The sequence below is a fragment of the Oncorhynchus masou genome, chromosome 6 (assembly GCF_036934945.1).
Source record: "Oncorhynchus masou masou isolate Uvic2021 chromosome 6, UVic_Omas_1.1, whole genome shotgun sequence".
NCBI classification, from domain to species: Eukaryota; Metazoa; Chordata; class Actinopteri; order Salmoniformes; family Salmonidae; genus Oncorhynchus; species Oncorhynchus masou.
The window spans coordinates 42908559-42924699 of NC_088217.1; the positions used below are offsets into that span (position 1 = coordinate 42908559).

General features: G+C 43.6%; 1 protein-coding gene across 6 annotated transcripts in view; it reads right to left on the bottom strand.

Annotated features, from left to right (window-relative positions):
* The window catches only part of LOC135542081 (membrane-associated guanylate kinase, WW and PDZ domain-containing protein 1-like), a 203655-nt gene extending 196632 nt beyond the window's left edge, over nucleotides 1-7023 (bottom strand). For all 6 annotated transcript variants that reach the window (XM_064968726.1, XM_064968723.1, XM_064968724.1 and 3 more), the window contains exon 1: nucleotides 6209-7023. In XM_064968726.1, coding sequence (XP_064824798.1) covers nucleotides 6209-6506 — 298 coding nt within the window. In that variant the 5' untranslated portion in view covers nucleotides 6507-7023. The remainder of the gene's footprint in view (nucleotides 1-6208) is intronic.
* Nucleotides 7024-16141: the final 9118 nt, after the last annotated feature.

The window sequence follows — 16141 nt, forward strand, 5'->3', positions numbered from 1 at the left end:
TATAAAACGCAATAGTTTTGGTTAGAAAACCATCAGTAGAGTTGAAAATGTGATGAAAACCCATTAAACTTTAATTTTTTTTAACCATTACATAAGATGAATGTATTTTTATGTGCACTACGTCATCACGCACAGCTTTGTATCTGCAACAAGTCAATTTGATGGAAACATCTCTGGTGGGAAAATGCACACATTGCTTATGCAGTTTTTATAAAAAGGGAAGCCATATGCCCGCTGGCTTCCCATGCATTCAATGCTACGGGTGACAACAATGTCATACTCTTTTTGGCCAGACAGCATCAGATAGATGGGCTACACATACAGAGAGGCGCTGTTTCGCTCGCTCAGATGCTTTCTCCGGTAAGATATACTTTTGGTCATGTAGTGTGTGGTCACCTGCTTGCCGAACATCTCAATCCAAAATCATGGCCATTAGTATGGAGTTGGTCCCCCTTTGCTGCTTGAACAGCCTCCACTCTTCTGGGAAGGTTTTCCACTAGATGTTGGAACATTGCTGCGGGGACTTGCTTCCATTCAGCCACAAGAGCATTAGTGAGGTCGGGCATTGATGTTGGGTGATTAGGCCTGGCCCGTAGTCGGTGTTCCAATTTATCCCAAAAGTGTTCACTGTGGTCGGGGTCAGGACTCTTTGCAGGCCAGACAAGTTCTTCCACACCGATCTCGACAAACCATTTCTGTAGAGACCTCGCTTTGTGCCTAGTTAAATAAAAATAGGGCACAGGGGCATTGTCATGCTGAAAGAGGAAAGGGCCTTCCCCAGACTGTTTCCACAAAGTTGGAAGTAATCATCTAGAATGTTATTGTATGCTGTAGCGTTAAGATTTCCCTTCACTGGAACTAAGGGGCCTAGCCCGAACCATGAAAAACAGCCCCAGACCATTATTCCTCTTCCACCAAATGTGACAGTTGGCACTATGCAGGTAGCTTTCTCCTGGCATTCGCCAAACCCAGATTCATCTGTCAGACTGCCAGATGGTGAAGCGTGATTCATCACTCAAGAGAACGCGTTTCCAATGGCGGCGAGATTTACACCACTCCAGCCGACGCTTGGCATTGAGCATGGTGATCTTATTTTTATTTTTTTACCTTTATTTAACCAGGTAGGCAAGTTGTGAACAAGTTCTCATTTACAATTGCGACCTGGCCAAGATAAAGCAAAGCAGTTCGATACATACAACAACAGAGTTACACATGGAGTAAAACAAACATACAGTCAATAATACAATATAAACAAGTCTGTATACGATGTGAGCAAATGAGGTGAGATAAGGGAGGTAAAGGCAAAAAAAAGGCCATGGTGGTGAAGTAAATACAATATAGCAAGTGAAACACTGGAATGGTAGATTTGCAGTGGAAGAATGTGCAAAGTAGAAATAAAAATAATGGGGTGCAAAGGAGCAAAATAAATAAATAAATACAGTAGGGAAAGAGGTAGTTGTTTGGGCTAAATTATAGGTGGGCTATGTACAGGTGCAGTAATCTGTGAGCTGCTCTGACAGTTGGTGCTTAAAGCTAGTGAGGGAGATAAATGTTTCCAGTTTCAGAGATTTTTGTAGTTCGTTCCAGTTATTGGCAGCAGACAACTGGAAGGAGGCGGCCAAAGAAAGAATTGGTTTTGGGGGTGACCAGAGAGATATACCTGCAGGAGCGCGTGCTAGAGGTGGGTGATGCTATGGTGACCAGCGAGCTGAGATAAGGGGGGACTTTACCTAGCAGGGTCTTGTAGATGACATGGAGCCAGTGGGTTTGGCGACGAGTATGAAGCGAGGGCCAGCCAACGAGAGCGTACAGGTCGCAATGGTGGGTAGTATATGGGGCTTTGGTGACAAAACGGATTGCACTGTGATAGACTGCATCCAATTTGCTGAGTAGGGTATTGGAGGCTATTTTGTAAATGACATCGCCGAAGTTGAGGATTGGTAGGATGGTCAGTTTTACAAGGGTATGTTTGGCAGCATGAGTGAAGGATGCTTTGTTGCGAAATAGGAAGCCAATTCTAGATTTAACTTTGGATTGGAGATCTGGGGTCTGGAAGGAGAGTTTACAGTCCAACCATACACCTAGATATTTGTAGTTGTCCACGTATTCTAAGTCAGAGCCGTCCAGAGTAGTGATGTTGGACAGGCGGGCAGGTGCAGGCAGCGATCGGTTGAAGAGCATGCATTTAGTTTTACTTATATTTAAGAGCAATTGGAGGCCACGGAAGGAGAGTTGTATGGCATTGAAGCTTGCCTGGAGGGTTGTTAACACAGTGTACAAAGAAAGGCCAGAAGTATACAGAATGGTGTCGCCTGTGAAGAGGTGGATCAGAGACTCACCAACAGCAAGAGCGACATCATTGATGTATACAGAGAAGAGAGTCGGTCCAAGATTTGAACCCTGTGGCACCCCCATAGAGACTGCCAGAGGTCCGGACAGCAGACCCTCCGATTTGACACACTGAACTCTATCAGAGAAGTAGTTGGTGAACCAGGCAAGGCAATCATTTGAGAAACCAAGGCTGTCGAGTCTGCCGATGAGGATGTGGTGATTGACAGAGTCGAAAGCCTTGGCCAGATCAATGAATACGGCTGCACAGTAATGTTTCTTATCGATGGCGGTTAAGATATCGTTTAGGACCTTGAGCGTGGCTGAGGTGCACCCATGACCAGCTCTGAAACCAGATTGCATAGCAGAGAAGGTATGGTGAGATTCGAAATGGTCGGTAATCTGTTTGTTGACTTGGCTTTCGAAGACCTTAGAAAGGTAGGATAGATATAGGTCTGTAGCAGTTTGGGTCAAGAGTGTCCCCCCCTTTGAAGAGGGGGATGACCGCAGCTGCTTTCCAATCTTTGGGAATCTCAGACGACACGAAAGAGAGGTTGAACAGGCTAGTAATAGGGGTGGCAACAATTTCGGCAGACAATTTTAGAAAGAAAGGGTCCAGATTGTCTAGCCCGGCTGATTTGTAGGGATCCAGATTTTGCAGCTCTTTCAGAACATCAGCTGACTGGATTTGGGAGAATGAGAAATGGGGAAGGCTTGGGCGAGTTGCTGTGGGGGGTGCAGTGCTGTTGACCGGGGTAGGAGTAGCCAGGTGGAAAGCATGGCCAGCCGTAGAAAAATGCTTTTTTGAAATTCTCAATTATAGTGGATTTATCAGTGGTGACAGTGTTTCCTTAGGCTTGTGTGCGGCTGCTGGGCCAAGGAAACCTATTTCATGAAGCTAAAGACGAACAGTTATTGTGCTGGCATTGCTTCCAGAGGCAGTTCGGAACTCGGTAGTGAGTGTTGAAACCGATGACAGACCATTTTTACGAATTAGCACTCTGCAGTCCCGTTCTGTGAGCTTGTGTGGCCTACCACTTCACGGCTGAGCTGTTGTTGCTCCTAGACGTTTCCACTTTACAATTACAGCACTTACAGTTGACCGGGGCAGCTCAAGCAGGACAGACATTTGACGAACTGACTTGTTGGAAAGGTGCCATCCTATGACGGTGCCACATTGAAAGCCACTGAGCTCTTCAATAAGACCATTCTACTGCCAATGATTGCACACAACCATGCAGTTTATACACCTGTTGCAGGTGTGGCTGAAATAGCCAAATCCATTAATATGAAGGGGTGTCCATATACTTTTGTATATATATTGTATTCAGCCTCTTGCGAATTAAAGGTAAATTATGACAGAGAAACAGAGATATTATAATTATAGATTTCTTCTTAGTACATTTTTTGGGGAAGCCTGGCTTCCCTTGGCATCCATGAATAAACACCCACTGAAAAAGAGATTCTCGACCTACCACCCACACTGCCATAAATCTGAGCCACAGGACCAGCTAGCTATAATCTCACCACAATTTAAAAAAGTTTAACTTCTTCCTTTTGGATTTACAACAGAGTTTAAATCTGCTGAGCCTGCAAAGTTTCAGGCTAGCCACACATGTTGGTGAAACTTTAACTTGAATACCACTGTAAATTAACTTGTCTTTGCCTTTCCTTTGGACTGATCCCTGGCTGAATAACTGACTCAGTCAGCCAGTGTAGTATATTAGGAGGGGATTAACAGCATCACATGCAGTTATGCTGTGCTCTGATGTGATCCAGACACTAAATACCTCCCCACTGACCCCTGACCTTGATGCTGTGTTTCATGCTGCCTGGTCTGATCGGCCCAGCCCCATGGAGCGCCATGCACTGATCCCACAGCAAACACACACGAGGACTTGCTAAATAACACATGGGTCCATTAACTATGGGAGCCTTGAGGTACACTAATCCTCTTCCATGTTAAAGCCTTCGTGTGTGTGTGTGTGTGTGTGTGTGTGGGGGGGGGGCAGGGGAAATTTAGACCAGGGTAGAACTACCCAAATAGATTATTTTTTATCATAATTTCAGACATGATAATAATCTGCTACCAAGTTCCCTCAAAAACAGTTTAGTGTTCAGACTAGATACCCAAAAGACTGAGACTAAATGTATTAAATAGGAAATGTCAATCAAAAACATGTCTCTCTCTTTATGATATACAGCAGGAGTCCTTTCAACAAAGCAGGGAGTGTGGAAATACATGTCGAAACTACGCACATATTACATAATCCAGTTAATGACTCTGCCAGAGCTACTGTGTCAATACAGCAGCATGGCCATATAATGACATGTGGCACCCGGTGGCAGCTCAGTAATGTGTGTACTGTAGTCAATCCCCCTACAAAACAACGTACTGTTGGCCATTAAAAAGCCACAATCGGCACCAAAAACATGCTATGCCCAGCCTGTACCCTGAATTTGAGTGAGGATGCAGAAAAGTTTACCACCTGATGGACAATAGCCAATCAGCACCGCCTTTTGCCTTCGCAGTCATCAAACTATGAAAATGACAGCCACGGTAGGTAGACTAGTGGTTAGAGCATTGGGCCAGTAACCGAAAGGTTGCTGGATCGAATACCCGAGCTGACAAGGTACAAATCTGTAGATCTGGCCCTGAACAAGGCAGTTAGCCTACTGTTCCTTGGCCGTCATTGTAAATAAGAATTTGTTCTTCACTGACTTGCCTAGTTAAATAAAATAGACATTAAGTTGAGCTAAATTATGACATTTAAACTGAACATAGGATACAGATGGCCCTTGTTGCCAAACATATTTTCCTGATTAAGCCTGATTAGGGAGAACATTTCCTAGACAGCATGAATTTTAAAAACCTGAAATGGCATATGGTCATGTGACTGTATCACCACGGCATCCCCTCCTCCATTCCTCCAAACAGGATCTGGAAATGAGCCTGGTGGAGCACTGGAGTGGGAGCTGATTGGCCAGCTTCCTGATATTGTCTCAAGTCATTATGAGCATGGGCAGGATGGCCACCTTCTTCCCATTAGCCGAGAGAGGGGATTCATCAACCATAACCATGCGGCATGGACTGTGTGCTGAGTTGGGAATTTGTTGTATGAAACTGACAAGAAAGTAGGTGTGTCCGCAGGTTGCCCATCCAGTGGCTCCTTATTTGGGCCAATGAGGTAGGCCTATGTGCTCAGGGTTTATAAACAAATAGATGTGGAGAAAATATATATTTTTGTGATTTCCCCCCCCCCCCTCCTCCTCTTTCAACCACAAAGAAACGTTTTAAAATCAGTCCGATCCCAGAGTGGCACAGGCACTACATCATAGCTCTGAGCATTCATACAAGCCTGCCAGACACTGGGTTTGTGTCACATTGGCTTAGTGTCAAACTACAAGGCCAGGATGAGTCAAGTTGACCATGAACAGTTCACACCGGCCAGAGCTGCTGTTTGTATGATTTTGTTAATGTTGTCATCTTCCTGCTATGGTAGGAGCAGAGGTTGGGATGTAGTCAACTATCAATATGTGCCTTAGGCCTAATGGGTAGGCGACAGCCAAGATATTACCTACAGCGTCAGTATGGTACACTCCAATCATAAGTAATTTAACTGCTGAAATGCAAGGCATGTGGGTGTTGTTTTAAGGGGAAAAGGGCAATTCAACATACTTATACATTGTGAGTGAGTTATGTATGTACATATCTGACGGAACTAAAACCTTGAATGAGATTCTGAAAAGTGGGAAATCATTTAGTAAATATTTATTACATAACATTTTAGTGCCTTGTCCACTTTCATACATCACTCAGTGTGGACGAATGAGGCGCTCTGGGACGCTCTGCTGCTGCTGCTTCAGTGTCATCTCTTACCTTGTCTGACCGTTCTCAATCTGATGGGACCACTGCAATTCTTTATCACTGTCTGTACATCATACAGGGGCAACCCAGAGATCGAGAGGTTCTCTACTTCCAATATCAACGCTCCCTCTGTTAATTTTCCATTTTTGTAAACCACGACACCATCGTTAACTTGTCCGATGTAGGCGAACTCTCCGTTCTCCGCACCACCGAGCAATTGCACATTTAAGTCACCGCGAGCGTCTTTGAGGACCGCGCACTCGTTAACTTTAGTGGTCCAGTGATTCTTCTTTTGGATCACTTTGGACATGATGAATATCCGACACCAAACAGGTGGTCTCGCCGATTTATAGCAATATAGACAACACAACGTGTCTCAGAATATAATATCCAAATCAGACGCAACAAACTTTCTTTTTCTTTCCGTGAAGCATGAGTGCTGCTGTCAAAATCTGCTCATCTTTCACGCAAAAAAAAAAAAAATCAAGCCATTCTTGTCCAATGGACCACTTCTGTAGAAGTCCTGAGCAGCTGGTCCTAATTTGCAGGTATTGTTTTTCTCATCTTCCTTGCCGAGTAATCTCGTTTATATATCTCTTCGGCGTCTGCCAAAGTACCACTAACCTACAGTATCCACTTGGTAAAGTCGTTTCTCAGTTCCTTCTTTATAAAAACCACTTTCAATATTTTCCGTTCAAGATCCAAGCAATGGAGGTTTTCTTTGAAAACGCGGTGAGTTGGTTGGTGGTACCACACAGACCACGGCTCCTTTAAGCAGGTACAACGTTTTGTTATATTTTATCCCACTCCGCGTGCTGTACGATCGAGAGGTGCTGCTAGTAAAATGAGCGCATGCGTCCGGTTTCCCTACGGAGTCCAGAGGGATATCCTGCTGCACCTATTACAGGGTCCTAGTGCCGCGAATGTCAATGACTAACATGCTATTTGAAAACACAGTAAACTAAAGCACGGATAATATCGACTTTGACCAGAACTATTGTTTAAAAATCATATTCTTAGGAGGTTTGATTGCATTTCAATAAATTGATACCAATGAGGAGGGAATAAGCTGCCATATCTAAATCGAAGCATGAAGCAAATGTAATAAATATTATATATTATCATTCAGTCAATCTTTCTTTAGTCTCTACACCTTTAAATCATTACGCTACACCTCCACGCTGGGCCCAGTTTTTAATTGTCTTTTACTGATTTTCAATGGAATGCAGATCAGATTAAAACTTGCCACTTTGCCAGGTGAAATATGTGTATTATTTTGGGGGGATTCTAATAGTTTGGGTTCTTTCTGTAGCACATTCTTCATTCTCACTGGAACTTCCCCTCAAACCACTAGACAGACAGGCACTCCCCTCTGTGCCCTGCTAATATGGAGCTCTGGTATGTGTAGTCCTTCATGTGAGTCGAACACACACAGATGTTTAAAACACATAGTACTCACTCAATTATAGGACCTTCAACAATATGTTACAATAGCCTATATTTAACATAATTGTGATAACTGTCAACGTCATCAGTTTTTTCATCACCGCCACACCATCATCATAATCATCACCCACATCCCTCTTCCCCCCTCTCATCATAGGCGAGAGAGAGAGAGATAATATTTTCCCTTGTGTACCCTTAACCATTTGCATATTGTGACAACACTGTGTATATATATATATATATGACATTTGTGATGTCTTTTTCTTTGTTTTGAAACTTCTGTATTTGTAATGGTTACTGTTCATTTTTATTGTTTATTTCACTTTTGTATTTTATCTACCTCACTTGCTTTGGCAATGTTAACCCGTTTCCCATGCCAATAAAGCCAATGAGAGAGAGAGAGAGAGAGAGAGAGAGAGAGAGAGAGAGAGAGAGAGAGAGAGAGAGAGAGAGAGAGAGAGAGAGAGAGAGAGAGAGAGAGAGAGAGAGAGAGAGAGAGAGAGAGAGAGAGAGAGAGAGAGAGAGAGAGAGAGAGAGAGAGAGAGAGAGAGAGAGAGAATTAGACAGCTGGGCTGAGGCACAGGGAAAGGGAGCATGCTGTTTGATGGGATCAGATGGGCTGCCTCTCACCTAGGGAAAAGCAGATGAGCTTTTCCAAACCTAAAAATAACATTCAAAGTATTCTTTGTCCCATAGGAGGCAAACCATTGGCCTGGATGGGACTGGGAAACAGAATGAGTGTTTTTAAGCCCAAATCGTGTATCGTCTTCTCAGATCAACCAATCACATGCAGGAACAGTTTATTAATCCCAGGGCCATAGAGTTAAACAATACATTCCCACTCTGAATGTATCTAAATAGTGTTACGTCAACCGGATGTTGTTCGATGTAACATCACTGATGCTGTAAAGCCTACCAATACATCAGCTATGTGTCACTTCCTATTGCTTTTATACCTACTTTCAGAGTGATGATCATATAGAGGTAAGCAGATGGCAATAATAAGTGACCCATTACATGACTGTAATGTGGTCATCCTCAATGCCTCTCCTTGGTGACACCTGATCTAGATAGATGATAGTCCTCATCATATGCTGTAAGTGATGTTGTTATCACCTCACCAGTCAGTTCCATGGTCATTAGGGAGAGGACAGGAGGAGAGGAGTCCCACAATAAGAAATAATCAAATGAAAGAATACTAACATTAAATAAATGTCTCAGTAGAATATGATAAACATGTATTATACCTTAGTATAAGTATAATACAAGAAGGCACAATTTAGAGTAAAATATTTACACTTGTTTTGGGGAAAGGATGATTGTGGGACAAGTGTTTAAATTGTGCAGTATTTAGCAAGCATAATAAGAGTCTGGTTGCAGTGTGTGTGTGTGTGTGTGTGTGTGTGTGTGTGTGTGTGTGTGTGTGTGTGTGTGTGTGTGTGTGTGTGTGTGTGTGTGTGTGTGTGTGTGTGTGTGTGTGTGTGTGCTAAGGTGTGGAGAATCAGAGCAAGTACTCAGTCCAGTTCAAGTGTTCAGCAGTAGATAAAAACTGTCTCTGAGCCTGTTGGTATCAGATCTCATGATCCAATACTGTCTGCCCGACGGTAAGGGAGTTAACAGCTGGTGCTGGGGTGTGTAAAGTCCTTGATGATGCTGCAGGCCTTCCTCAGGCACCGTTTCGAGTAGATGTCCTGGATGGGTGGTAGCACGGTCCCAGTGATGTACTGGGCCATCTTCACCACCTGCTGGAGGGCTTTGCGGACGTAGACAGAGCAATTTCCATACCAGGTCGTGATGCAACCGGTCAGGACGCTCTCGATGGTGCAGCGGTAGTATTTGGAGATGATCCGAGTGGCATGCATAATCTTTTCAGCTGCCTTAGGAAGTAGAGATGCTGTTGCTCCCTCTTGACAAGAGTGGTGGTGTTGTTGGTACATGTCAAGTCCTCAGTGATGTGGTCCCCAAGGAACTTGAAACTGCTGACTCTTTATGGTAGTCCTGTTGATGTGGATCAGGGCATGTTCCCTCCTCTGCTTCTTGAAGTCAACGATCAACTCCTTTTTTTTCTGACGTTGAGGGAGAGGTTTTTGTCCTAGCACCACAATGCCACTTCACTTACCTCCTCCCTATAGGCTGACTCATCATTGTTGGTTATCAGGCCTACAACTGTGGTGTAATCAACTTGATGATGTAGTTGGTGTCGTGCAAAGGCACACTGTCATGGGTGAACAGGGAGTAGAGCAGAGGGCTTGGGACACACCCCAGGGGGGCCGATGTGTTAGCAGTCAGTGTGGAGGAGGTGTTGTTGCCAATCCTCACAACCTGTGGTCTGCCTGTCAGGATGTCCAGTATCCAGTTGTAGAGGGTGGTGTCCAAACCCAGGGCTCTGGGCTTGGTGTCAAGCTTGCTTTGAGGAATCATTTAGTGTTTTGAGGATTGTGTCTGTACACTTAGCTAGCTACCATGATCCTATACATTGCATATGAAGCTCATTTAGCAAGCTGCAAAAGAGTGGATAATGTCACCGGTAAGTGACCTATTTTTTTCTACTTGTTGGTTGCCTTTTGGCTCCCTACTCATGCTCCCTGATTGGTTCAGAGTAGAAATCGCTCTTTACCGATGGCATACCGATTCACCATGCAGAAACATCAGAGAATGTGGCAATTCAGTCTCCAGTCAAACACCACTGGTGGCACACCGCAGAGAATGAATGGAAGATAACCACTAAATGAAGGGCAGACAGACAATCAGTGCAGTTTGCTTTGTCCCTTAAGAGTAGATTTGATATGACATACTATACTGTTTGTAGGCCTAGCTGGTGTGCCACTGCCAGTCATATGTACTGTGACCTCCAGTAGGGGTCAGGCAGAGCCAGTGCATGCTTCCTGTCACATTGTGTCACTCAAATCAAACAGCAGGGCCATACTCCCAAGTTTTATTTCCTCCTCTATATCCATCACTTTTATTTTCTGGAAAATTGATCACTTGAAGCAATGTTTTGAGCCTGAGAACTTAATCAGAATCTGACGCCACCCTGCATCTGCCATCTTGACTTTACTAACTTTACATGTAAGATGGCAGATATAACTATACATTACGTTTTTGAAATGTATAAACCTCAACAAGTTCATTAGTAACTGTCAAGCTGGCAATGATGTCTCACTCTCAACATTAAACAGATCAACTTTTTCCAGGCCTATTCCTGAGCTGTGCCTCAGCCTTAAAGTGAAATCCTTCTCTCTCTCTCTCTCCCTCTCTCTCTCTCTCTCTCAGCAATATGTCTGCCATTTTGTCTAAGATCATAATGCTTTTTCCTGACTATGAATAATGTAACATACTTTGACTCATAATGATATACTGCAATAAGCAATGATACACTACCTGACCTAAAGTATGTGGACACCTGCTTGTCGAACATCTCATTCCAAAGTCATGGGCATTAATATGAAGTTGATCCCCCCCTTTGCTACTATAACAGCCTTTACTATTCTGGGAAACCGTTCCACTAGATGTTGGAGCATTGCTCCTGGGACTTGCTTCCATTCAGCCACAAGAGCATTAGTGAAGTCGGACACTGATGATGGACGATTAGGCCTGGCTCGCAGTCGGCGTTCCAATACATCCCAAAGGTGTTCGATGGGGTTGAAGTCAGAGCTCTATGCAAGCCAGTCAAGTTCGATCTCGAACAAACCATTTCGGTACGGACCTCGCTTTGTGCACTGAGGCATTGTCATGCTGAAAAAGGAAAGGGCCTTCTCTAAACTGTCGCCACAGAGTTGGAAGCACAGAATTGTATAGAATGCCACTGTATGATGCAGTATTAAGATTTCCCTTCACTGGGCCTAGCCTGAACCATGAAGAACAGTCCCAGACCATTATTCCTCATCCACCAAACTTTACAGTTGGAGCTATGCATTTGGGCAGGTAGCGTTCTCCTCGCATTTGCCAAACCCAGATTCGTCCATTGGACTACCAGATGGTGACACGTGATTCGTCACTCCAGAGAACACGTTTCCACTGCTCCAGAGTCCAATGGTGGAGAGTTTTACACCACTCCAGCCGAAGCTTAGCATTGCACATAGTGATCTTAGGATTGTGTGCGACTGCTCGGCCTTGGAAACCCATTTCATGAAGCTCCCGACTAACAGTTATTGTGCTGACGTTGCTTCCAGAGGCAGTTTGGAACTCGGTAGTGAGTGTTGCAACCGAGGACAGATGATTTTTAAGCATTACGAACTTTAGCACTCGGCTGTCCCGTTCTGTGAGCTTTTGTGGCCTACCACTTCACAGCTGAACCGTTGTTGCTCCTAGACATTTCCACTTCACAGCACTTACAGTTTGACAGCACTTGCAGTTGACTGGGGTAGCTCTAGCAGGGCAGAAATTTGATGAACTGACTTGTTGGAAAGGTGGAATCTTTTAAGACGGTGCCACGTTGAAAGTCACTGAGCCCTTGAGTAAGGCCCTTTTACTGCCAAAGTTAATCTATGGAGAGTTCATGGTAAAGTGACTAGGCCACAGGATAGTTAAGGCAGTAGCAGCTCCACCCACGCAGTTTTCCACCACAAAACAGCAGGAAATTGCCATAAAGTGTAGAAACAGCTACTCATGTCAAAATGCTGGATTTTGGCACTTTAGCAAGCCTTTGTTCATATAAAAAAATATATATTTATTGAATTATCCATGTGGCCTATTTTGAAGGGCACTTAAAATTCAATATTGGTACACAATTTCTACTTAAAATATCAAAGGCACTCATTTCGTGGAACAACCCAGTAGCAATTTACATATTCACTGTAGACAGCAACAGACCCATCCGTCATTAAGACATCATGCTCAGTCAAGGAAATTATGACCACAGCTCATCTGTAAAGTGCCTAGTGGGGACAACTGTCATTGCAGCAGTGTTTTAGTGAGCCATCAACAGCATACTGTAGGGCTCTCTCTGGGTGTAGTGTAGGTGCATTGTTCCTCCTCCTCATCTCTCTCTTCGTCCACACCCTTCTGTACATACCTTAATGTGCTGTTAAAGTTTGATGGCAGGGCCTGGGAGGAGGGAAGAGAGTGAGAGAGAAAAATAGAGCGAGAGAAAGTAGGAGAACTATTTTAATTAGATGTGAAGCAGGGGAGAGAAAGAGAGGACAATTGTGTGATAATGGCCCATTGCTGCCAAAAGAAGTAGTGTTTGACCTTTCACCGGATCCATCTTAAAGACAATCTGTCTCTTTCACAGTAATATCAGGTTTTCACTTTCTCACATGCTCAGCTTATGCTGGTATTCTAATGGCACAAACTGGTCACCAAATAGTCTGTTTAAGATTATGCACAGTAGACGACAAAACAGTATAGCTACAGATCATGACAAGAAACCTTCATGAATGCATTTGGCCATACTCTTCCACCAGCAGCAGTTTCATTCAAGTTTGTAGCAATAAAAGAAAGTGTTTCATTGGAGTGCTTTATAGAATGATGGAGGGAAGGTGACAGTAGTTTAGTGAAATCTCATAAAATACTTTCATATTATGGAGGCTATAGTGCACTGCCCAGGGATGGCCTCCTAATCACAATGGTGTTATAGCTGTGTGATACGTCCCTGCAGCAGAGATGGGTCTGAATAACACAATCTGTATATCCTTACACTGTCTTCCTTCTGTGGCTGGATTATCTGTTATTCTCCAGAATAGTGTCACTATAACTATTAAGCCCCTGTATTGTAACGCACTCCCAACGAGTCTGACAGATATTCACCGACCTACTGTCACCATTAAGCCCCTGTATTGTAACGCACTCCCAACGAGTCTGACAGATATTCACCGACCTACTGTAACCATTAACCCCTGTACTGTAACGCACTCCCAACGAGTCTGACAGATATTCACCGACCTACTGTCACCATTAAGCCCCTGTACTGTAACGCACTCCCAACGAGTCTGACAGATATTCACCGACCTACTGTAACCATTAAGCCCCTGTACTGTAACGCACTCCCAACGAGTCTGACAGATATTCACCGACCTACTGTAACCATTAAGCCCCTGTACTGTAACGCACTCCCAACGAGTCTGACAGATATTCACCGACCTACTGTAACCATTAAGCCCCTGTATTGTAACGCACTCCCAACGAGTCTGACAGATATTCACCGACCTACTGTCACCATTAAGCCCCTGTACTGTAACGCACTCCCAACGAGTCTGACAGATATTCACCGACCTACTGTAACCATTAAGCCCCTGTACTGTAACGCACTCCCAACGAGTCTGACAGATATTCACCGACCTACTGTAACCATTAACCCCTGTACTGTAACGCACTCCCAACGAGTCTGACAGATATTCACCGACCTACTGTAACCATTAACCCCTGTACTGTAACGCACTCCCAACGAGTCTGACAGATATTCACCGACTTACTGTAACCATTAAGCCCCTGTATTGTAACGCACTCCCAACGAGTCTGACAGATATTCACCGACCTACTGTAACCATTAACCCCTGTACTGTAACGCACTCCCAACGAGTCTGACAGATATTCACCGACCTACTGTAACCATTAAGCCCCTGTATTGTAACGCACTCCCAACGAGTCTGACAGATATTCACCGACCTACTGTAACCATTAAGCCCCTGTATTGTAACGCACTCCCAACGAGTCTGACAGATATTCACCGACTTACTGTAACCATTAAGCCCCTTTATTGTAACGCACTCCCAACGAGTCTGACAGATATTCATCGACCTACTGTCACCATTAAGCCCCTGTATTGTAACGCACTCCCAACGAGTCTGACAGATATTCACCGACCTACTGTAACCATAATGTTTCTGTGCTAAGCACTTTATAGGGGCTCTGTAAAAGAGGTCTGTTTTATGCTTACATGTCTTTTTAATCTTCTTTTCCTCTATGACCCGATAAAGACTTACTCATTATAATATCCTCAGAGAGAGAGAGAGAGAGAGAGAGAGACATCCTTAGTTTTAACTAAAGTAGAGCTGCAAAGGCCAGTGTTCCCCTGCCAGATTACAGATGAATGGCTCTCTCAAAAAGGCCATCAGATTATTTCCCATATTTAGGATTTCTGTCATACCATCGGCGATGAGAGGCTATGTCATAGATGGTCTTTTTTTTAACCAATATACTATTCTGCAGTTCAGTGCAGGTCACCAGTATGTAGGTTTTGTTTTGGCCAGAATTGTATGAAACAATAACCAGAGCAACATGAAGTTAAAACAGTGCCAGAGACCAGATTGGAAATGCAGCCAAAGAAAACGCTGTACAGAGCATATTGAACAATCCCAAATCATATCAGCACAATTAAAATCCTGGCTAATCCCCAAAGCAATAAAATATATTCCTTCTGTAGAATCACTGAATGTTGGAAGTGATATTTTATATGAAAAGGGTTATTAGGTTACAGGGAATTAAGACCACACTGTCCTCTAAAATATGCCAAAAGCCAGGAGGTTAAAATGCAAACCATTTGTGTGTCGGAAATTGAGAGAGAAAGAGATGAACAAGAAGGAAAAGAAAATAAGAGAAAAGAAAGAAAGAGGAGATGGAGAGAAGAGATAGAGAGAAGAGAGCACAGGATGGCTTGCTGGTTCAGGATCCTGAGTGCTCAACTCGCCCACTCAGCCAGCCTCAGCAAACTACCACAAATATGAGGATGCATTGCCAACAAATTGTGTCTAAGATAAGGTTGAAAAAGTCTGCTAACTTTCCCAAAATTCCAGATTTGTTTTTGGACAGAAATCCTGGTTGTAAAATTCCAGAATTAAGAGAAGAATAAGCAAGAAATAAGTTAACCAAAACTCTAAACCAGACATTCTGTATAATGTAGAATATATCAAGTTAGGATTTCACCCTTAAATTATTTCATCCCATATCTCTAGAAATCCTAACTGGAGATATACTACAGTTTACAGTATGTCTGTCTCGAACCTTTGTGCATTTCATGCACTGGTGTCAATGGAATTATTTCTGTGTGTTCATTTGAATCCTCCTTTACTTTGGGTCCACACAAACACAATGTAAAACAAAATGAAGATAGAGGTGAGACAGTGAGACAGAGGCAGATTGTGTCTGACCTGATTGTTTGTGTCAGAGGTGGGGCTACTGTATATGAGTCCTCCCAGTCGCTCCCATTTCAGATGGGATTCAGATGGGACCACATGCAAGACGGGCCACTCTCCGTGCGCCATGGCATGCTTCCAACTCTGACAGTGGGACAGCTGCACCAAACTGCTCACAGAAGAATAGCCCAGTAGAGAGTGGCCTGACATGCGACATATACACATTTAATGATTTGAGTTTTGTTTTCATTAAATCATAATGGTGGATTGGTAATTGTTTCATTCTGAAGAATGTGAAATGTATAGGCCTACTCTATGGAAAGTGAAGCTGTTTTTGAGTTGGAATAATGAAATCCACCATGTTGTGACTTCAGAGTTCTTTTCAACATTACAGTATGTGCATATGTGTTAGAGACATTCTAAATGT